The 24,960-nt window shown below is 42.8% G+C and overlaps 1 protein-coding gene across 2 annotated transcripts in view; it reads left to right on the top strand.

The window, feature by feature from the left end:
* Positions 1 to 183: 183 nt before the first annotated feature.
* The window catches only part of LOC106564483 (RNA-binding protein 20), a 69,760-nt gene continuing 44,983 nt past the window's right edge, over positions 184 to 24,960 (top strand). Inside the window, exon 1 of one of the 2 annotated variants that reach the window (XM_045691040.1) lies at positions 184 to 744. In XM_045691040.1, coding sequence (XP_045546996.1) covers positions 611 to 744 — 134 coding nt within the window. In that variant the 5' untranslated portion in view covers positions 184 to 610. The remainder of the gene's footprint in view (positions 745 to 24,960) is intronic. The other variant, XM_045691041.1, reaches the window with a different exon arrangement.

Here is a 24,960-nt window from a genome sequence, read left to right on the forward strand (position 1 = left end):
ACACCGTCTGAATATGATGCACACACTACCACCACTGGGCCAGCAGGCAGGGACTCCCAATTTGGTCAAGAGTCTTTTAATTTACCACACCCTCCCTCCCTCCCTATCCCACTCTATCCCTCCAACTCTCCCCACCTCTGTCGTTTCCTCAAACTCTTCATTCAACTGTGGTCGTTTTCCTTTGATCACCCTCCTCCCCTGGGGTTTTACTTTCTGTCACTGGGGAGAAGAGGAGGAAGAGAGAAAGCAGAGAGAGAGAGAGAGTGAGAGAGTGAGAGAGGGAGAGAGGGAGAGAGGGAGAGAGGGAGAGAGAGAGCTAAGGCCAGGGGCTTTGCTGGCTGCCATTGTCGCTGTCTGTCAGGAGAAGCACCGGGGAGAAAGAGAGAGAGAGGGAAGAGAGAGGAAAAGTTCCTGCTGAGTGGGACCGCGCGTACAGTATTCAACAGCCTCCCTAGGCTAACGGTCAGCAATCGCAAGGGAGAGAGAGAGTTACACCAAAGGATTTTTTATTTATAGCCCCTCCAACGGTGACAGTCAGTAACAACTTTTCTGAGGGGTGTGTGTGGTTGGTTAGTGAAGATAAAGGACTAGTTAGTGATTTTGTTTGGCCATGCAACAGGCCTGGGATAAGGCTCTCTTTGAAGCTCACATCGAAGGTGTCAAGAACGGCCAAACTGGTGAAATGACGGGGAAAAGCCAAGGAGGATATATGGGAGCCAAGACGTCCAACGAACACTTCCAGAGGTAAGGGAAATATTGCTGCAAATATATGCACATATACCGGTATGCTATGTGCCATAGACAGGCTATGGGAAGACATATATATATATATATACATGCCATGACTGTTATCCCAAAGGCATGTATGAAAATGAATTAGTTCCAAGGGGGATTTAGGAGGAACATATAAATTAATAAATGTCTCCTTAGCGGCATTGAGGGAATTCCAACTTCCGTGGAATAGGGATGGAAAATACATTTGCTGAAGGGAGATTTGGCAGGCTGGTATTCATGAATATATCTTTCTCTAACTAGTTATGGATGATGGAATTCAAACTTCTGAAAAATAGTTCCAAGGAATACTGTAGTCCGATGGTGGCAGATGAGTTGTAGTGTCTATACGCTTCGGAAAAGCTGTGGAAAGAGGAAAAAAAACACTTCCCAAAACTCCTCAGTGTCATCCCTGTGAGCAAGATGGATGAGGTGGAAGGGGTGGGCTCAATGACCTACAGTGTTTCAGTGTTCATTCTCCCATGGAGCGGAGTAGCACGGTCTCAAACAGAGTTTTACACACAGTCCTACCATGGAAACAGTCAGGAAGAGAGAAAAAGAGAAAACAGAGAATATTAGAACAAAGATCTTTTATAGAAGAGCTGTCTCACTCAGTCTCAAACACACACATACTGTGTATGTTTATAACAGACAGTAAGGTCTCATATTGAAACACAAGCAGTACTATGCTCTAAGTAAAGTAGGCAGGACGACCTAAAGGCAAAACAGAAAATATTACATTGAAGTTTTAATTTTGTTGAAATTAAAATACATTTGCTAGTCATAATTACATAGAACTTTAGTGTGTTGAAGAATGTATTAGTCGTTTCTCCTTATATTTGTGTTTCCTAAAACATTCCCTTTGTTTTGATGTTATTATACTTTTATTTGTTCGTTTTTTTAGTATTTCTTCTTTAGAGAATATTAGCACAAAAATCCTTTGGGTTAGACTGAAATCCGGGCTTATAGGAGTTGAGGAACATTAGAAGTAAATGAAAGTATTAGATCTCCCTCTTAAATAATGAATACATCATTGTTTTTGTTAAATAAATAAGAAATAAACAGCCCAAGAGATTCTACAGATGCCAGTAAAAACCCTGACTTTCTAAATGAACGTGAGCTAAATACGAGACCTTTTATTAACAACTTATATTGAGACCTTGTGATCACAACTTTATTGTTATTTATATAACTATAACGATATGGAATATACCATTCTCAATATAGTGTAGAATAAATCAGTATATTTGTTTTTAAGAGAAATCACAAATACAATGTTTACCACTTTTGTCATAGCCTTTAGCTTTAACTTGGCATTCAAACACATTACACAAGTTGTAGTAAATACATATTTTATTTACTTCACTAGTTTAAAATACAACAATATGTATTATCGATAATGAAGAGATGAATTGAGTTTATTGAAGACTATCTCATTCTATGAAAAGAAAACGGACAGTTTCCTCTAATCCCCCTACAGTGTAGTTAGACATCCCTTCATTTTATTATAATGTCCCATCTTATGCTTACATTGTCAGTGGAACAAATGTCATAGCAACAATAAATCGCTATTTGATATCAGATTCAACATTTAACTTTGTAATCTTATGTAAAAAATAATATGTAATAAATAATCGTACGTGTGCAATGTAATAGCCTTTGGTGCTACAGTATCTACGGTAACGACACACACGGAATTTCCCAACCATGATTATTTTCAGGTGTGTAAAGTTTACCAGCGTCAGTGTAATATAACTGATTATCAATCTTGTATTATGCAACCTTGACCTTGACTTACATCTTGAAAAAAAATGGTATTATCTTATTTGCTAATCATTGATATATTTTCCACTGATTAAATATCATTTTTGAATGTATATTAGGTAAGCTGGAATTATTGACTGTATTAACATTTAATTCAACATAGGTGTGAATACATATGCAAGGGTAGTTTGTACTGGATTTAGTCTGGTTTATAATAGATTATCAATGTTGACTCTTATTTAACATTGATTATCAGTGTTAACTTTTACAATAACAAAGTAAGCCTTTGTTTTTGCTACTACTTGTAATAATAAAGTTGGACCAACTGTTTACTGGCATGAAGCCGCTGTACTGTCCATGTCTTTGTACACCTAGTGTACACCTACTGTACTGTCCATGTCTTTGTACACCTAGTGTACATGCAAAAGGGAACAAGCAGTATTTTAGTGCACTAATATGTACGATTTGATCATAGAAAACCCCACATTTTACCATGTGAACCAGTGAGCCGTGGTAAAGTAGGCTGTTTGAGGGAGGAATATTGCACAGTTTAAAGGTGTACCTTATTTGTGAAGGGAGTTTATGGGGACTTATCATGATGGAGTAACTAAAAAAGGGGAGAGATCATAAGTAATATGTCAGATTACATGTCTCGCGGCTTAAAATATATAAGACGTAATTCAGTATAAAAGTCGTGAGAGAAGCGATCTGCTCGATCAAGACAAGCGAATGCAGCACAGCACAGGTTCTTGATGTCTGTTTCTAAATCACTTTTTAAATGTCATTTTACCAACAAATGTACATTTATTTCTGTTACTGCAACCAAAATCTATATATATTTTTTTAGAATTATAGCCCAGTGAAATGGCACAGGTAGGCAATTTTTCTTGACGTTTCGATTTTTGATCGTCGTCACAGAACATAATATGAGTCTATGAAGTAGGCCTTATGTGTTTGAGTTTGAGACAGTAAATAGTAGAGTAAATATGTGTAATTCACACCGATGTTTTACACGCCCTCTGATTAACGATAAGGACAAGAGTAAGGATTTGACTGGGGATGGAACGGAAAATAGTTAATTGTGTGTGTGTGTGTGTGTGTGTGTGTGTGTGTGTGTGTGTGTGTGTGTGTGTGTGTGTGTGTGTGTGTGTGTGTGTGTGTGTGTGTGTGTGTGTGTGTGTGTGTGTGTGTATTTGCGCACGTGTATGCACGCGTGCGTGTGCAGAGAGGCGTAGGATCAAGCGGCCATGTTTGTGTGTTGCTGAGCTAGAAAGTGAAATGTTAGAGCAGTCCATATATGGCTTGCCTGCCCACTCATTCTATTTTAAAACAGCAACAATTTCTATATACGCAGACCCCTCACCTGACACACAACATGGTTTATAGCCGTCCATCAATTAGAAGAACATAGAATGATTAACCTCTCTACACATGATTTATAGCCTACTCACCAGTCCTGACTAATAATACACATTCGTTTTGGGTCACAGGGAAAGTTCAGGCTATTACAAATGTAGACATTTGTAGTCTCTCCTTGACCATAAACTGCTTTAAAGATAAGAAAACAAATATGTACATTTGAAATTTGGTTGAACTGTCAACTTGCAACCATTTCTTGAAACGTGTGTCGTTACATGCCACTACATAGTAACCACAGTAGCAGCTAATTCAATGGAAAATGACCTCGAGCAGTGAATTGTAAATAAATCATTGTTTCATGTAGAGAATCTGCTTTAACTGTGGGCAGATGTGGAGATAACTGATTATTCGGATTATAGATCAAATGTCTTGTTAAAAGGAGAAGTCTTCAGTCGCGGTCTTTGTCAAAAACATTACTCCATTCATTTCATGTATTTTTCTGGAGAAATTTGTCTAGGTAAAGACACTGATGGAATTACTTTTACACATCAGTATACGCTAGTTGTTTGTATAAAGTTAAGCAGTAAACCCTTATGTGCTCTCTCTCTCTCATTACTCATTGTTGAGTCAGTTAAGTTTTGATGTAACCTAGTCTCAGTCCAGCTTTAGAGCACCTGTCATGCCTGCCTTCTACTTTTACAGGACACAGGTTTTCTATCTTAGAGCATAGGGGAATACCAGTTCCTGAAGCATCTTAACATATGTTAACGCTTCACACAAGTAGCCATAACATAACATAGCCCAGTACTGTAGTTTATGTCCTATACATTACTACTACCGCTGGTTGTTTTTTTAACATTTATTTATTTCACCTTTATTTAACCAGGTAGGCAAGTTGAGAACAAGTTCTCATTTATAACTGTGACCTGGCCAAGATAAAGCAAAGCAGTTCGACACATGCAACAACACAGAGTTACACATGGAGTAAAACAAACATACAGTCAATAATACAGTAGAAAAATAAGTCTATATACAAAGTGAGCAAATGAGGTGAGATAAGGGAGGTAAAGGCAAAAAAGGCCATGGTGGCAAAGTAAATACAATATAGCAAGTAAAACACTGGAATGGTAGATTTGTAGTGGAAGAAAGTGAAAAGTAGAAATAGAAATAATGGGGTGCAAAGGAGCAAAATAAATAAATAAATACAGTAGGGGAAGAGGTAGTTGTTTAGGCTAAATTACAGATGGGCTATGTACAGGTGCAGTGATCTGTGAGCTGCTCTGACAGCTGGTGCTTAAAGCTAGTGAGGGAGATAAGTGTTCTATATATTATGGGAATACCAGGCAGTTCCTCTCTTAACTGTTCCTGAATCAGGAACCAGGAACCATATGTTAAGGTTTTACACCCAAGTAGCCATAACATAGTACAATAGGGAAGTGTATGTATCGCCTTACACAGTGCTTCATTTATATCTATACCTCTCTGTCTTACACACTCTCCCCTTTCTCTCTCTCTCCTCCCTTTCTCTCTCTCTCCCCCTTTCTCTCTCTCTCCCCCTTTCTCTCTCTCTCCCCCTTTCTCTCTCTCTCCCCTTTCTCTCTCTCCCCCCCTTTCTCTCTCTCTCCCCTTTCTCTCTCTCTCCTCCCTTTCTCTCTCTCTCCTCCCTTTCTCTCTCTCCCCCTTTCTCTCTCTCTCCCCTTTCTCTCTCTCCCCCCTTTCTCTCTCTCTCCCCTTTCTCTCTCTCTCCTCCCTTTCTCTCTCTCTCCTCCCTTTCTCTCTCTCCCCCTTTCTCTCTCTCTCCCCTTTCTCTCTCTCCCCCCTTTCTCTCTCTCTCCCCTTTCTCTCTCTCTCTCATCCCTCTCTTTCCCCAGCTGTGTGCTTTATATCACCTTGACCAGTTTGTCAGAGAAGGGGAAGTTGCCTCTGACCCATCTTCTTAGGCAGCACTGATTAGCGCCCCAGACACCATTCTAGGCCCACAACTCATCCGCAGCCTGAAGCGCGGGGCTGTTTTTCTTCTGCCATTTAGTTCTCTCTCCCCCCCTTCCCCCCTTCTCTTTTTTCTCTCTGTTCCTTCTTCTTTCCGCTCTCACTTCACCTCTCTTCTCTCTCTCTCGCTCTCACTTCCACCCTCTCTCTCTCTCGCTCTCACTTCCCCCTCTCTCTCTTGCTTTCTCCCCCCCTCACCTACAGCCCCTACAAAAGGCCTGCCTCCTCAGTGAATGTTCTTCTGAGGCTGTAGAACATGTTGTTGTTATGGATGTTGTTGTAATATTCCTATTCTTCTCTAGCTGTTATTGTTGTTATGGATGTTGTTGTTGTTTTGCTATTCTTCTCTAGCTGTTGTTGTTGTGATGAATGTTGTTGTTTTGCTATTCTTCTCTAGCTGTTATTGTTGTTATGGATGTTGTTGTTGTTTTGCTATTCTTCTCTAGCTGTTATTGTTGTTATGGATGTTGTAATATTCTTATTCTTCTCTAGCTGTTATTGTTGTTATGGATGTTGTAATATTCTTATTCTTCTCTAGCTGTTGTTGTTGTTGTTGTTGTTATGGATGTTGTTGTTGTTGTTTTGCTATTCTTCTCTTGTTGTGATGTAGTAGTTGTTGCTTCACACTTGAATGATGTGGTGAGACTCCTATTGCAGACACAGTATGGCCATACTGTAGTATGACTAATGATTTAGCCTAGCGAGGGGATAGCTGGCCGTACTGTAGTAGGACTAATGGTTTAGCCTAGCGAGGGGATAGCTATCCGTACTGTAGTAGGACTAATGGTTTAGCCTAGCGAGTGGATAGCTGTCCGTACTGTAGTAGGACTTATGGTTTAGCCTAGCTAGGGGATAGCTGTCCGTACTGTAGTAGGACTAATGGTTTAGCCTAGCGAGGGGATAGCTGTCCGTACTGTAGTAGGACTAATGGTTTAGCCTAGCGAGGGGATAGCTGTCCGTACTGTAGTAGGACTTATGGTTTAGCCTAGCGAGGGGATAGCTGTCCGTACTGTAGTAGGACTTGTGGTTTAGCTTAGCTAGGGGATAGCTGTCCGTACTGTAGTATGACTAATGGTTTAGCCTAGCTAGGGGATAGCTGCCCGTACTGTAGTATGACTTATGGTTTAGCCTAGCTAGGGGATAGCTGTCCGTACTGTAGTAGGACTTATGGTTTAGACTAGCTAGGGGATAGCTGTCCGTACTGTAGTAGGACTTATGGTTTAGTCTAGCTAGGGGATAGCTGTCCATACTGTAGTATGACTAATGGTTTAGCCTAGCGAGGGGATAGCTGTCCGTACTGTAGTAGGACTTATGGTTTAGCCTAGCGAGGGGATAGCTGTCCGTACTGTAGTAGGACTTATGGTTTAGCCTAGCGAGGGGATAGCTGTCCGTACTGTAGTAGGACTTATGGTTTAGCCTAGCTAGGGGATAGCTGCCCGTACTGTAGTAGGACTTATGGTTTAGCCTAGCGAGGGGATAGCTGCCCGTACTGTAGTAGGACTTATGGTTTAGCCTAGCGAGGGGATAGCTGTCCGTACTGTAGTAGGACTTATGGTTTAGCCTAGCGAGGGGATAGCTATCCCCAAAGAATGACTGTAAACATTTGTATATCTCTGTTAAAGGTTCATAGTGCTGTTAATGCACTCTTAGAAGTAAAGGTGCTATCTAGAACCTTAAAGGGTTCTACGACTGTCCTAACATTTTTAAGAACCGTTTTCGGTTCCAAGTAGAACACTTTTGTGTTCCATGTGGAACGCTTTCCACAGAGGGCTCTACATGGAACCTAAAAGGGTTGTACCAGGAATTAAAAATGGTTCTCTCATGGGGACAGCCGAAGAACCCTTTTGGACCCTTTTTTTCTAAGAGTGTAGCATGCAGGATATGGTACTGGGGTGCGGCTGATGACGGATAATGGAGAACATGGAGAACATGTTCTGAATGCTTTTGTTATTTTGTTCTCTAAGCTTTGCTATGTGTCCCATGCCATGATGGTGTAGAGGGATTCCGCTGTAGATCTCAGAAAGACAAATGGTTGAAGGCATGACATTCATGTTCTTTTGCAAAAAGCGCTCAACTACATTAATATGCTATTAGAAAGCAACAGCATGTTATTACAACATTGTTACCATAGTAATTATATTGTTACTACACAAGTATTTGAACAAAATAATACAATAATCAGAAATACCATAAGGACCATAAATGTTAATTGCTGCAGTAAAGTGCTATAAAGTGAAGTAAAGTGCTGCAGTTGATGAGAAAGAAGGTGTCAGTAGTTCTGTCACACTGACCAGACAGATAGGGGGACATTAACCAAAGCTCTCTAATGTGTTTTCCCAGGTTCGACAAGGCATAGTACCCCCCTGCCAGGCAATAATAATGTCAGCTTTGACATTAATTAGTGGCTAGATGATTGATTAGTGGCTATATTAACAGCTCTGGGATAGTAGACTAACAGTAGAGGGACTGCTTTGAAATCCCTGTTTGCTTTAGGGGGACATCAAGTTGAAATAGCATTACCCCACTTTGTATTACTTTATTCAGGGAAAGGCAGGTTTATTTTTATTTATATAACCTTTATTTAACTAGGCATGTCAGTTAAGAACAAATTCTTATTTACAATGACGGCCTACCCCGGCTAAACCCGGACGACAGGTGCTTGTCCTAATCCTCGTGCCTCTGTGAAAGTAAACAGTTTACCGAGTCAAGCCGGGGAATGGCAGTAAGGAGAGCGATATAAAAACAATACTCCATGTGACTGTTGCTTCTTATAAAATGGATTTACAAAATACCATTAGAAGGACGTTAGCAACATTAGCATGACACGCTAACTGCCTTGGTGCCAGGGGACAGATCTTATTTGCTCTGCCCAACCACAGTAGGCCACAGCTGCAACACACACAGACCACCGACTAAGGCCTATTTGTAGATAGGTGATTTTATTCTATCATGGTCCCAGATCAGTTTGTCCAGTCTTGCCCATTCCTATGGTCAGCTGGCAGGATAGCACAAACTGATCTGGACAGGGATCATTTAATTCCTCCCTTGCTACAGAAGTTGTGTATTTGGAGCAACACCTCCCCCTCTTCCTCCTCCTCCTCCTCTTCCCTCACCTTCCTCCTTCTACCTCTCCACCCCCCCCCCCCCATCTAACCCTGGACCCTGAGCATGTGTTCATTGCTGTGTTGACACATGGCAGCAACTGAGCTAATCTTTATGTTACATGGCTGACAGGTCCGTGGCACTAAGAAAGTAGCATGGAGCTCCTTGACCATGATGCTTCAGTTAGTGCTCTTGACCTGACTCACTACCATGTGGTTTCACAAAGATGTGTTTAGAGCAGGTTGTGTTTGAACAGTGTTGTGGGCACCGGGCATTGGGAACATTTTATCAAGGGGAAATAAACAGATATTGGAACGCTAGAAGGTTAGGTGTTAGACAGTTGTTGGGGTTTCTGAAGCATTTTGCCCATGCTGTGTCAGTGCTCCTAACTCCTGACTCGAATACCACATGGTCATATTTACAGATCGATGTTGCTTCAACAGGTTTTAGAAAAGTAATGTCAAGCGAAAATATGTTGATCTTGGAAAGGTAGGCTTACCCAGGTCAACCTTTCTAATGTTTGCATAGTGTAACCCAGTGGAGTTAGTAGAAGGTGCCGGGCTGCGAGGCTGAGGTTTCTGAGGTCTTTGATGCCTGTCTGACTATCTACTGTGTTCTTTCACAAAGTTATCTTTCGAAAAATAAGAAACTGATATTGGAAAAGTACTCAGATATTTTGGTTGATAGTTGATACATGTGGAAGAACAAAGTTAGCCTCTCTCTTTTGTTCAAATGAAACCCTCTGTGCGTCTGTAAAACAAAATCTACACTTCTCAGGAATCTTTGTTACATCAGATAAATCGTTGTAACTTAACTTACGAAACTTTATGATTTGATTGGGGAAGTACAAAGTATGTGATGTCATAGAAACATTGCAAAGTAACAAAATATCCGTGTTCAGAAGAATTAAGGCTGGTGATCCCAATCTAGCAGGGATCTCTCTTACATGTGCTCAGTTTCCCTATCAAAATCCTTTGAGCTGTACTATACGATTGAAAGAGCCTTAAAGCAGCCAGAGAGATTAAACATAACCTTTAATTACACCATTGGTAATATATTATCCTATAGATACTGTGTATGACCCCTATGACACCAGAGCTACCCTGCAAGGTACAGATGTAGGATCGATCACCCTTCTGTTGCTGAGAATTCTTCTGCACAGCAGTAAATGCAAACCTGAAGTGTATTTGAGGTTTAGAAAGGCTTCCCTGCTGTAGCAAACTGCCCCCTACATCCATAGATATCAGAGATTAAGAGAGATTTTTGTTGGATATGGAAGAGTTTTTTTCCTTACGGCCTGGTCCCAAAACTGTCTGTGCTGTTGCCAATGATCAGAGGAGTTGACAAGACACCACAAAATGATCTGCGACCAGGCTAGGAAATCCAGAGCATTTTATCGAAAGCATCTTAGGAACAGGAGGGCTGAATAATAACCCCATGGTAAAACAAAATCAGAGTAGAGGTGTGGAGTGTGTCGACTTAACAGTACTAAGCATCTGGAACTTTGTTCAGAACGAGAGGATTTTGAAGGGGTTTAAACGTCTGTTTGATAAGTCAAGGTTGACAGGCGAGAGTTTAGCCGACTTTAGATAAGCGCTCAATGAAAGATTGTCCCTTGGCTTGTTGTTTCTTACACAGCCAAGAGCTTTTCACACACAGAGATGGGAATCAGAGAGACATACTATATTCATTTCCACAGATCATCACATTTTCAGCCTTTGTTGTGGAAGGCTCCTCTCTGGGAATTCTATTCCTTTACTACTACAGATATATAGTGGACATTTAGTGCTATTTGCAGCTGGAAATATCTCCTTTAAAGTACTCATTTAAGGTTTTAGATCATATGTCACCATAATGGGCCCATTTACTGGCAGGTCTTTGTCTTGTACTGTAATTCAGAAGGCCAATCTGGCAACATGTAAACGTCCCAGTCAGTGTTAAACAGTCTCTAAAATGAAAAGAGCTGTTCATGTAGATCACACTAGGAATGGTCATGGTGAATGTGGGACAGGCTGTCAACTTTATAGAAAATCAGATAGCCTTTATTTGACTGTAAAAAGACGCAGTGTACCATGGGTAACATTTCAGAAAACACGTGGACTCTTTATATAAGAGTTTACAATTCAGAGTGTACGTGTGCGTCAGCGAGTGTGTGATCGCACGTGTGTGTGTGGGCATGCTGTACTTTGTGTGTGTGTGTGAGAGTGTGAGCAGGCAGCAAGTACTGTGTATTAGTGTGTGCGTGCAGTACTTTGTGTGGGTAAGTGCGCCTGTGTGTGTGTGTGTGTGTCAGTCACACACGTTAGTGAGTGTGTTTCAGCCTCAAATCTTTCCATCCTCCCTTAACATCAACACTTGTCGTACTTTATAAACCTTATGAACTTAGACATCTAAACGATGATTGAAAAAGTAATACGACCAGCTCAGGTGTGTGTGTGTGTGTGTGTGTGTGTGTGTGTCTGTGTGTGTGTGTGTGTGTGTGTGTGTGTGTGTGTGTGTGTGTGTGTGTGTGTGTGTGTGTGTGTGTGTGTGTGTGTGTGTGTGTGTGTGTGTGTGTGTGTGTGTGTGTGTGTGTGGACAATCCATTAATCCATGGTTTATATCAGAGGTCGTCAGGCTTGCGTAGGCATATCAAAAAAGAAAGGGTTTCTATCGACCGAGCATGTCACCAAAATTCACTTGGTTATTATTAGTGACAAAGAGATCAGGGCTTCAACGAAGTAATCCCTATTGACTTGCTCTCTCTCCGTCTTTCTCTCTCTGTATCTCTCTCTCTCCGTCTCTCTCTCCGTCTCTCTCTCTCTCCGTCTCCCTTTCGCTCTCCGTCTCTCTCGCTGCCTTCTCTCCCTCAAATACGTACCAACCACCAGACCTGGGTACAAACATTAGACTTCCGGGAGTGCCAGATGGGCAGGGTTAACACTTTTGTGACTACTCTATTGATTGCAACAGGCAAGATCAATCAAGCACAGACAAAACATTTGAAAGGATTTCAAAATAGTATTTGAACCCAGGTCTGCACCCAACCACGTGTGTGAAATGCTGAGGACATCCCCTGTGTGTTCTAATGTAGAGAATGTACTGTATGCATGTTGCTGCCCAGGTCTACCCAGTGGGGATCCTCCTAGCAGAGGTTAGCCTAGCAGGGGTTAGCCTAGCAGGGGTTAGCCTAGCAGGGGTTAGCCTAGCGGGATAGCCTGTTTTAAAGAAGATAACCACCCTGTATGAAGTCCAGAGCCATGCTGTGTGTGTGTGTGTGCGCATGCATGCACGTCTGTGTGTGAGTGTATGCGCATGCGTCTGTTTGTGTGTGAACAGCTGAGGGACTGGTAGAGTGTGCAGCACCTGTGCTCACCCCAAAGGCATCCCTCTGCTTTCATCTACATTGGAACAGAATACAGGAAATCTAATATAAACCCTCACGTTTCACAATGGCAGCAGGCTAATGCTAGCAGGCTAATACTTCAACCAGTTGTTCATTGACGAATGTGAACTGCAGGACTGGATGTGGGGTGCAGACACTGTAAAGTCCTACAGACTTCTTTCTTCTACACTTATTTGATTGCTCTGCTCAAATGGGTCAAATTCCCATTTGTGGCAACAGTTTGGACTGTATAGAGTACATGTAGGTTTATAGCTGGAACAAACAGCCATAGCTGACTTCAGGAAGCTGGTCAAAATAATGTGCAAAATATCATATCATGTTTATGTAAATGCAGTCCCCCTCTACATACGAATATTAATAGCAGCCCATTCTAATTTAGTTACATCATCTTAGATGTCCTTACCGTGTTTAGGCTACCTCCTTTAGATGGACCTACCCCCTGAGAGCTTCCATTGGTGGGGGTAGTGTTTGTCCCAGTGTGAGAGCCCAGAGCAGAATATAGCCTGGCCCCGCGCTCATCTGGCACACGCTATTACTTCTAATGACTGTGTGTTATTGTCTAGTGCTAACCCCCAGTTAATACCACATTCTATTTTCAAAAACAGCCGCGTTCGAGAAGCTAATGGGGAGGATGATGAAACTGGATATCTCACACTTGACAATGCAGACATAACATCACTTTTGAGTCAACGTTACAGTGTTTTAGTGTTCCAAAGTTGTGCTGTTAGTAGATTACGTAACAAAAGAGTGAGTGTTTTGAAGATGACAGAATTAAGGATTCAATTGTATAACGGTCAGAGCCGTGGTGTCGTGCCCTCATCCTCTCCAAAGGTGTCCTGCTATCAAAAGCAACCCCTTCTGGCAGCGACACTGGGTTCAGACTTCTTGGCCGTGTAGAAGATTACTGAGGAGGGTGCGTGGATGTTTAGACTCGATGGGGGGCTAAAGATGGCGTGTTAATGAGCTGGTTAATTATTAGTAATCCACCAGACAAATTACAGACAAGTGAAACATGACTCATATTCCTGACGTCAATAGATGTCTAGAGTTACGTCTCTAGACTCTAGATGTATGTCTCTAGATTCTAGATGTATGTCTCTAGATTCTAGATTTACGTCTCTAGATTTACGTCTCGAGATTCTAGATGGACGTAATGTCATTATTGTCATTATTTGATATTAGTGTTAGTGCGTGTGTGCGCTTGTGCGCGAGTGTGCGCATGTGTGCGTGTGTGTGCGCGTGTGTGCGTGCGTGTGCGTGTGCGTGTGTGTGTGTGTGTGTGGGCGTGTGTGTGTGCGCAAGTATGGCTTCTATAAGCTACCGTCGTGCCTTGATATAGTAGATAAAACGTCCTGTGGATCAGGTATAGCTTTATTGAATGTTTAAACTATAAATATGATGACAAGGAAACTGAAATATGATGTCACGCAACCTCATAACTGTATGAAGCAGTGTTGTTAAGATCTAGGATGCTTTTCAGTGATGGTGTTGTGTGTTTTGACATGTGGTGGGGTTTCGTCCTCCTCTGAAGGTTCTGGAATGCCCCAACCCATTAAATGCTAGCTGTAAGATGCGCCAGCCCTTAAATGTACCTTCCTGTGCAATTATAAGGGGCGAAAAGCAGTTTTGACCCCTTAAGATAGTCATTTTGACAGATTAGGCTACCTCAACAAAGCAGACAGACATGTTGAAATAAAGTCCTTACTTCCTTCCTGTCCTTTGATTATCTTGTTCATATTTCATCATGTTTCAGTTCAATTACATTACTTTCTTCTCTATTAATACATGCCACGTTATGTTTGGAGGAAAGATGAAGGCAGAGAGAGAAGGCTGATACAATACTGGTATATGACCAGAAGCTAACAGGGCAACGTGTGATGGTCAAACTACAAGGTTAACGGCTATAACAACAGTTCAGATGTAAGTGTAGAACCCAAAGTGCTGAAAGGTTTACAGTTCTACCCTGAAGATGAGCGTTACAGTTCTACGCTGAAGATGAACGTTACAGTTCTACCCTGAAGATGAACGTTACAGTTCTACCCTGAAAATGAACATTACAGTTCTATCCTGAAGATGAACGTTACTGTTCTATCCTGAATATGAACGTTACAGTTCTACCCTGAAGATTCAGTTCTACCCTGAAGATTCAAGTTACAGTTCTACCCTGAAGATGAACGTTACAGTTCTACCCTGAAGATGAACGTTACAGTTCTACCCTGAAGATGAACGTTACAGTGCTACCCTGAAGATGAACGTTACCGTTCTACACTGAAGATTCAGTTCTACCCTGAAGATTCAAGTTCCAGTTCTACCCTGAAGATTAACGTTACAGTTCTACCCTGAAGATGAACGTTACAGTTCTACCCTAATGATGAACGTTACAGTTCTACCCTAATTATGAACGTTACAGTTCTACCCTGATGATGAACGTTACTGTTCTATCCTGAAGATGAACGTTACAGTTCTACCCTGAAGATGAACGTTACAGTTCTACCCTGAAGATTCAAGTTACATTTCTACACTGAAGATTCAGTTCTACCCTGAAGATTCAAGTTACAGTTCTACCCTGAAGATTAACGTTACAGTTCTACCCTGAAGATGAACGTTACAGTTCTACCCTAATCATGAATGTTACAGTTCTACCCTAATCATGAATGTTACAGTTCTACCCTGAAGATGAACATTACAGTTCTAACTTGAAGATGAACGTTACAGTTCTACCCTGAAGATGAACGTTACTGTTCTATCCTGAAGATGAATGTTACAGTTCTACCCTGAAGATGAACGTTACAGTTCTACCGTAATAATGAATGTTACAGTTATACCCTGAAGATTCAGTTCTACCCTGAAGATGAACGTTACAGTTCTATCCTGAAGATGAATGTTACAGTTCTATCAGGAAGATGAACATTACAGTTCTATCCGGAAGATGAACATTACAGGTCTACCCTGAAGATGAACGTTACAGTTCTATCCGGAAGATGAACATTACAGGTCTACCCTGAAGATGAACGTTACAGTTCTACCCTGAGGATGAACGTTACAGTTCTACCCTGAAGATTCAAGTTTCAAGTTGTATTAGTCGTATGTACAGGATAGACTTTATATAAATCGTCCAACGAAATGCTTACTTGCAGGTTCCTTCTCGACAATGCAACAACAATAAGAAATAATAAAAGATGAGAATACGATATAGTTATAGGTAACATTAGGGTAGCATTAGGGTTATAGGTAACATTATGGTAACATTAGGGTTATAGGTAACATTAGGGTTATAGGTAACATTATACCCTGACTACACCGCTCGCGTTGCGTGTGCAAGCGTTGCAAAATAAATTTTGAAATCTATGTTATTCAATTATTGCACCCACACTGCTCGCGCGCGTCAACGAGTGTCTGCGTTGCCAAGGGCTAAAATAGAAGTCAGTTCTATTTCTGACGCAGATCGCGCTGGAAGTCCTGCCTCTCCCATCTCCTCATTGGTTTATAGACGCAGGTACCCACGTGCCATCTCCTCATTGGTTATACCCACGTGGGTGATTGAAAGACCAACTGGTTTGCCGGTCGTCGTAGTAAAACTATGAAAGTTTAGATGCCAATCACCATATAAGTTCAAAGATGAAAAAGCCTGGAAGGAGGAGAGATGACTAGAAATGATTCGGTTGACCGTTTTATGTGTGGATTAATTGTCGGAGTAGAGGACCTTATGCATTTCAAAATAACAACTCAATGTTTATATCCTAGGATAAATTAGCTAGCAACAGCAAGCTAGCTAAATAGGACAAATTTGCTAGCAAGTGCAAGCTAACTAGCTAAATTGCCATAAATGTTTAATGCTTTTCGACCTGTCCCCAAATGAATGTAATTGGTTCAGAGTTTGTTTTGATATTTTAACCTCTGTTTCGTGATCGCATTTGGTGTGGGGGGGACTAAATAAATGTATGCACGATGGCGCACGCGCGCAGCCGGTTTGAGTTCCGTGTTAGGGTTATAGGTAACATTATGGTAACATTAAGGTTATAGGTAACATTATGGTAACATTAAGGTTATAGGTAACATTATGGTAACAGGTAACATTAGGGTTATAGATGACATTGGGGTAACATTAGGGTTATAAGTGAGTGAGTGTGTGTGTGTGAGAGAAAGAGAGAGAGAGAGAGAGCATACTGCCCACAAAATGAGGTGGAAACTGAGCTGCACTTCCTAACCTCCTGCCAAATGTATAACCATATTAGAGACACATATTTCCCTCAGATTACACAGACCCACAAAGAATTCGAAAACAAATACAATTTTAATAAACTCCCATTTTTATTGGGTCAAATACCACAGTGTGCAATCACAGCAACAAGATTTGTGAAATGTTGTCCAAGAATAGGGAAACCAGTGAAGAACAAAGACCATTGTAAACACAACCCATATTTATGTTTATTTATTTTCCCTTCTTTACTTTAACTATTTGCACATCGTTACAACACTATATAGACATAATATGACATTTGAAATGTCTCTATTCCTTTTGGAACTTGTGTGAAGGTAGAATTTACTGTTCACTTTTTATTGTTTCTTTCACTTTTGTTTATCCATTTCACTTGCTTTGGCAATGTAAACATATGTTTCCCATGCCAATAAAGCCCCTCGAATTGAATTGGGAGAGCGCGTGAGAGAGGGAGAGAGAGAGATCACGTGAGAGAGAGAGAGAGAGAGAGAGAGAGAGAAAGTATCATCATCCCATGTTCTCTCAGTCTATCCTTATCTGGCTTCAGTCCCACAAATGGGAACCAACATGGGATTTCTCCCAAAGGAGTTGGTATGAAGGATGGGAATTAAATGGGGAAAGCCAGGTGGCAACAGAAACATTTTCGCCGTCCAATGGACGCTGAGGGTTGGGAAAACCGACTCCGGCACAGCTTGAGAGAGAGAGAGAGAGAGAGAGAGAGAGAGAGAGAGAGAGAGAGAGAGAGAGAGAGAGAGAGAGAGAGAGAGAGAGAGAGAGAGAGAGAGAGAGAGAGAGAGAGAGAGAGAGAGAGAGAGAGAGAGAGAGAGAGAGAGAGAGAGAGAGAGAGAGAGAGAGAGAGAGAGAGAGAGAGAGAGAGAGAGAGAGAGAGAGAGAGAGAGAGAGAGAGAGAGAGAGAGAGAGAGAGAGAGAGAGAGAGAGAGAGAGAGAGAGAGAGAGAGAGAGAGAGAGAGAGAGAGAGAGAGAGAGAGAGAGAGAGAGAGAGAGAGAGAGAGAGAGAGAGAGAGAACACCTGGTGGTGTGTAAGCGATATTGAAAATTCACATGTGGAGCCTGATCACGAGGGTAAAGTGGGAGGAAGGGAGGGAGGGGTAAAACGGAGGAGTGTGCAGAGCATTCCTATGGCCTGGCCTTTGAAAACTAGTGAAATCAGAGAGCCCTGTATGACACGACCCTCGCCCTGTCAGCAGACCAATATGCCTGTCGCTCAGTGTCAATGGAGAGAGAATGAGAGGGGGAGGACAATGGCAGGAGATAGGGGAGGAGGGGAAGGGCCTGTATAACAAGTGCTGTGTGAAGAACCACATACAGTAGGTGTGCTTGGCAACTTGGTGATTATGTAATCACGTTGGTAACCATGGAATGAAGTTGATAATCATTGTGTTCATTGGACAGGGGAGGTGCCATGTCAGTTTTTTTTTTGTATTTTGGATCGTAGGTGAGTAAGTGTCTGTGGCGGTGGGTCCAGATGCTTAATGTTTGAAAGTAGTCCCTGTAGCCTACATGTATCCCATCTACCCAGACCTATGTCTCCCAGGGAGGTGCTGATGCATACCTAAGCCCCTCACTAACTGCATGTTTTTACCTGACACCAATGACACCAGTGACAGTGATTTGTGACGTATTAAGCTACACCAACCACACACTACAAGGAGATCGGTTGGGGCCTGAATAATGTCTGGCCCTATAGACAGCCTGTCCCAGACCTGGGTTAAAATACCTTCAATGTTTGCTGTAGCTTGCCTGGAGGCTGGGTTTCCACTTTTCCTCACTTTTGTACTTTTTCTTCTATTGGGTCCATTGTGGCAGGCAAGCTCATTCGAGCACAGCTGAAGTATTTGAAATGATTTCGAATAGTATTTGAACCCAGGTCTGGCCTGTCTGAGTATAACACCAGATGGGATGTGTATAAATTATCTGTCACACCAACACCCCTGAATCCTCCCCCCTCACCCCCCTGTCCCCTCCACTGTGCCCCTGATCAGATTGGCCAGCAGGTGTGTTAGAAGAGGGGGGGTAATAGAAAATGTTACACCTCACCATTTGGTTATTTTAGATACCATACCTACCACTGCATCATAAATGAACAATGTGTGCTATTTGCCACGGAACTCTCCCCGGAGTGTCACAAGACCCGTCTTGACCAATGAGGTACGTGCGGGTGGTGCTCAGCCAATGTGGGTTGAGCGAGGATCAAGGCCCCGGTGACGTTTTGTGGGACTTGTTGACAGTTGAAAACAGGTCACCATTCGTCTTGTGCCATGGTGTCTAACGGCCAACACCTACTGTGCAATATGTTAAATAAATAAGGAGGGCTTAGCATGGCAGCACTAATGTTCTGTAATCCGCTCATTTCGGCACTCAGGGGACTCTAATTCTACTGCTGATAGGTGATGTAAATCTTTTTTTTTAAATAACTCTTACTATCAAGAAGAAATACAGTACAATCAGTTTGGCTTGGCTGCTTGGACAGGACATCTTAGAAGTCTCACAAAATAGGGTTAGATAAACTTAACAAACAGAAAAATCCATTTTTAATTTGATTTATGATACCTTTATGTTTCTTATTGCAAGCAGATGTTAAATCCATGTAGAATCAAAAGCTCATGGCTTTCAGTGAATGTTACAGCATATTCATGGAGCATTAGATGAGTTCATGAGAAGAGGAGGCCTTGCATGGAGATCTACGCGAACCAGTTATACTGTAGTCTGTATTCTCACACAGAGGAAACCACAGGAGTAGAATTAGAACAATTAGGATCACATGGGAGAAACTAGCTGCTAAAGATATAGCTGCTACAGTATATCGATCTAGAGAGAGAGAGAGAGAGAGAGAGAGAGAGGGTGAGAGAGAGAGAGAGAGAGAGAGAGAGAGAGAGGGTGAGAGAGAGTTCACTTTTGTTTATTATCGATTTCACTTGCTTTGGAAATGTAAACATATGTTTCCCATGCTAATAAAGCTCATTAAATTGAATTGAAATTGAATTGAGAGAGAGAGAGAGAGAGAGAATCATCATCCCATGTCCTCTCAGTCTCCCCCCTCTCTGGCTTCAGTCCCTTTTTGACACCTGGTTCAACACAAATGGGAACCAACATGGGATTTCTCCCAAAGGAGTTGGGATGAAGGATGGAAAGGAAATGGGACAAGCCCGGGTGGCAACAGAAACGTTCACGCTGTCCAATGGATACTGAGGGTCAGGAAAATCGACTCCGGCCCAGCTCCGGAAATCCGACTCCGGCTGGTCAGCCTGTCACCGGCACCGGCCAGGCCCTAGCCGTATTATCTTTCCATGTAATCAGAGACTTGGAGGGCCGTGCCAAACTCTCCTCACCTGCTCCTCACCACATTAGCAATTGAATGAATGGCCCACACATGGATTTTGTTTTCACAGAAACCTTAAACTGAAGTCATTTCAATGTGGAACAGTTGCATTAGTGATTCTTCAGTCTATCTAGGTGGGTCCAGATGTGACCAACCGTTAGACCCAGAGCCATATACACTCTATATACAAATTAGTGGATTCAGCTATTTTAGCCACACCCGTTGCTGACAGTTGTATAACATTGTGCACAACAGCCATACAATCTCCATAGACAAACATTGTCATTAGAATGGCCTTACTGAAGAGCTCAGTGACTTTCAACATGGCACCACCACCTTTCCAACAAGTCCTTTTGTCAAATTTCTATCCTGCTAGAGCTGCTACGGTCAACTGTAAGTGCTGTTATAGGAAACGTCTAGGAGCAACAACGGCTCAGCTGCGAAGTAGTAGGCCACACAAGCTCACAGAACGGGACCGCCGAGTGCTGGTCGTCTGTCCTTGGTTGCAACACTCACTACCGAGTTCCAAACTGCCTCTGGAAGCAACGTCAGCACAATAACTGTTCATTGGGAGCTTCAGGAAATTAGTTTCCATGGCCGAGCAGCCGCACATAAGCCTAAGATCACCCTGCGCAATGCCAAGCGTCGGCTGTAGTGGTGTAAAGGTCGCCGCCATTGGACTTTGAATCTGTGGAAACGCATTCTCTGGTGTGATGAATCACGCTTCACCATCAGAGTCTGACAGATGAATCTGGGTTTGGCGGATGCCAGGAGAACACTACCTTCTCCAATGCATAGTGGAGGAGGAATAATGGTCTGGGGCTGTGGTTCAGGCCCCTTAGTTCCAGTGAAGGGAAATCTTAATGCTACAACATACAATAACGTTCTAGACGATTCTGTGCTTCCAATGTTGTGGCAACAGTTACATTTTTTATTTTACCTTTATTTAACTAGGCAAGTCAGTTAAGAACAAATTCTTATTTTCAATGACGGCCTAGGAACAGTGGGTTAACTGCCTTGTTCAGGGGCAGAACGACAGATTTTTAGGTTACAAGTCCAACGCTCTAACCACTAGGCTACCTGCCACCCCGAGAAGAGAAGGCCCTTTCCTGTTTCAGCATAACAATGCCCCTGTGCACAAAGCGAGGTCCATATTGAAATGGTTTGTCGAGATCGGTGTGGAAGAACTTGACTGGTCTGCACAGAGCCCTGACCTCAACCCCATCGAACACCTTTGGGATGAATTGGAATGTCGAATGCGAGTCATGCCTAATCGCCCTACATCAGTGCCGAAACTCACTAACGCTCTTGTGGCTGAATGGGAGCAAGTCCCCGCAGTAATGTTCCAACATCTAGTGGAAAGTCTTCCCAGAAGAGTGGAGGCTGTTACAGCAGCAAAGGGGGACCAACTCCTTATTAATGCCCATGATTTTGGAATGAGATGTTTGACAGGCAGGTGTCCACATACTTTTGGTCATGTAGTGAATATAGAGAGTTAAGACATTGAGGTTTCTGCATTATGGTGGATTTACATGACACTACATTCCATGGCAGCCATGTTAGCTCCGCATGGGCAATATTGACCAATAGCAGTCCACTGAATTTTCTAAATTTTAAACAATGCGATGTACAAGAGTCCAAACTCTCATCATGAATGGATAAATTGAATGCTCAAAGGCGCTAACATGGCATCCATTCTAAAAGTTGGCCCAGCTCTCTGGTTAGTTCTATTCACCACTCCATTACACTTTGGGTGTTTAAATCCCACAACTTTTTAACACATGAATCATCATTAGTCATGACCGGAACACGTGAAGACGATAAATATAATATGATTGCTCATACAGTTAATTACATACATTATTATTTCCCCTGACATGGAGGCATTTCTAATCAAATGTTGCTTCCTTCCTCTTCACGGGAGGTTATTAATAACTGAGCCTCTGCAAGTCCCTGGATGTGCCTACACTACCTTGAAACTATTAATTAAGTCAGACGTCGACGATTATTCCTGATTTTTCCTCCCGTTGGCGAGAGTTTGATCACAGCAGGTGCAAAGTCAAGTGCAAATAACAATTTTTTTTGTGGCTTCATTAATGTCTTTATTAATGTCTTTATTTCATGTATTTATTTAATGTGTACTGTTTGAAATAGCAAGCGGGGGTCTGGAAAGGGCACATAGCTGGTGTGGAACAGTGTTAGAGACCTGAGTCTATAGTGACTCATATGACAGGTTGGTTGGTGGGTCTGAGTGAGTCACGACTGACCGTCTATACTCCTACACCTTGAATAACACGCACGCACGCACGCACGCACACCACACACACACACACACACACACTATGCACACACCCCACACACACCACACTCGCTCGCACACGCACGCAGGCACACAAACACACAAACCGCACACACACACGCACACACACTTTGGTACTACAATGATAACTGACTGACCGTCTATACTCCCACACATGCACACACACCACACTCGCTCGCACATGCACGCAGGCACACAAACACACACACACACCACACATGCACACACATGCACACACACCACACGCGCTCGCACACTCACGCAGGCACACACACACACAAACCGCACACACACACGCACACACACACACTTTGGTACTACAATGATAACTGACTGACCGTCTATACTCCTACACTTTGCACCACTTCTAGGGGGGATGCAATGTGTTAGTTTGAAGCAGCAGGCCTATAGTATGTAAACCATACCATAACAACACTGACTGAAGCCAGAGTCAGCCATGTGGGTTATGAAATGTGTCGCTTTGTGTTGTCGGTTATTAAATGTATTCTGAAGTAACCCAGTTTGGAAAGTTTGGATGGAAGGATTTGAAAATGGAAACGCCTCTAAATGGCTGTTTGAAGTACGAAGGTCAGTCACAGTGAGGCTTTTATCTACTGTATGCTTTTCTATGTTGTTTGTCAAGTGTTCTATGCCTCCTCTGAATTGGGTGCTATGGACGAGTCTTTCATAACTTTCATAACTAACAATTCAACGTCTATTCCACGTTGGTTCCACATCATTTCATTGAAATGACGTGGAAACAACGTTGATTCAACCAGTGTGTGCCCAGAGGGAAGTGTATTCAGGATATCACATGTAGGCTACCTTCATTACAGAACATACAGTTATGACGTCATTAATCATTCTCGGCTTAGACCAACTGCTGTGTCACCGGTGGTGCCACCGTGCGTCCCTTAAGCAAGGGCTTAATGAGATATCCTTCTATGAAGTGTCCTCCTCCCCTTGGCTCTAATCACGGCACCTGGCTCTGGAAAAAATTCCCCGGACCTCAGAATGCTATTCCAGACCACTGCTATCACCCCTTCCTCTACAGCTATCTGCTAACATGGACAGATGAGTGTCAGGGACGGACGTGGCGAGAGGGAGAGACAGAAAGATAGAGAGGCAGAGAGAGAGAGAGAGAGAGAGGGGATGGAGAGAGAGGGGGAGAGCGAGAGTGAGAGAGAGGGAAAGAGCGACAGATATACACAGAGATAGAGACAGAACGACAGAGCGACAGAGCGTGACAGAGAGAGTGCATTGTTGGCGGCACTCATTTAACATCAGGCATGTTAATGGCCTACCCCAAAACACCCATATCGGACAACAGTGAGGGCCTGGAAAATGTTGGTCTGTCAGTACAAGGTCGTGACTCCAGCTAAAGAGTCTCCTGCTTATTAACTCTTAGCTAATCACTGGGCCCACAGGGAGAGGAGTCCAGGGAAGGGACTGGGGGAGGTAGCTGATGGAGACCCGATGATAGCTGCTATTAAGTAATTGGACCCTAGTTGTGAATGTATTCTCGCTCTGCAAGACAGAGATGCCAACTTGACAAGTTTGATTGTGTGTGTATGTGAGGAGAGAGAGAGAGAGAGAGACTTTCCGTGGTGAAGATAGATAGATAGATAGATAGATAGATAGATAGATAGATAGATAGATAGATAGATAGATAGATAGATAGATAGATAGATAGATAGATAGATAGATAGATAGATAGATAGATAGATAGATAGATAGATAGATAGATAGATAGATAGATAGATAGATAGATAGATAGATAGATAGATAGATAGATAGAGAGGGGTGGCCCTCCTGCAGCTTCCAGGCTAGCCAGCCCCTCATTCCAGGTTGTTAACTGAAGATAATAAACCCACGTTGCTTCAGTTTGAGATGTTCAACTACATCCGAGGTGGGTCAGTTCTTTATTCTTTACTATCCAGACCAGCATACCTGCAGAGATGATCTGTAGGTCACAGAAAGGGAGCTGAAATAGATATCAAGCTCTTGGCCTGTCTTGTTGCCCTCTCATCACCTATGGCTTTAAGCCATACATAGACTGTAGGCCTGGCCTGCACACACCTGGGAAATATTTCTGATTATATCTTGGCAACTTTGGAATCTTTTCCGATAACAACGTCTGGGCAACCTTTGGTGAAAAACGTCAGTGACAGTATATTATCTTACACAGGACCCCCTCTGGCATGACAATCATGTACCTGTGAAATATATCTGATCATTTCTGACAGTATATTGTCTTACATGGAATGTGACAATTCCTCACTCATCATCCCTTCAAAACAGCAGCCAAGATCCATTCTGGTAGCACCATCAATAAGCATAGCACTAGCTACCACAGTGACAGGAGAGTAGGAGGGAGGGGGGGAGAGAGAGAGAGAGAGAGAGAGAGAGAGAGAGAGAGAGAGGGCGAAGCACCAGCTACCACAGTGACAGGAGAGTAGGAGGGAGGGGGGGAGAGAGAAAGAGAGAGAGAGGGTGAAGCACCAGCTACCACAGTGACAGGAGAGTAGGAGGGAGGGGGAGAGAGAAAGAGAGAGAGAGGGCGAAGCACCAGCTACCACAGTGACAGGAGAGTAGGAGGGAGGGGGGAGAGAGAAAGAGAGAGAGAGAGGGCGAAGCACCAGCTACCACAGTGACAGCAGCATGCCCTCCTGTCAATATAACTGGGCCCGTTCTGATTTGGGATCCAGTTT

This window comes from Salmo salar, chromosome ssa12, assembly GCF_905237065.1.
Source record: "Salmo salar chromosome ssa12, Ssal_v3.1, whole genome shotgun sequence".
NCBI classification, from domain to species: Eukaryota; Metazoa; Chordata; class Actinopteri; order Salmoniformes; family Salmonidae; genus Salmo; species Salmo salar.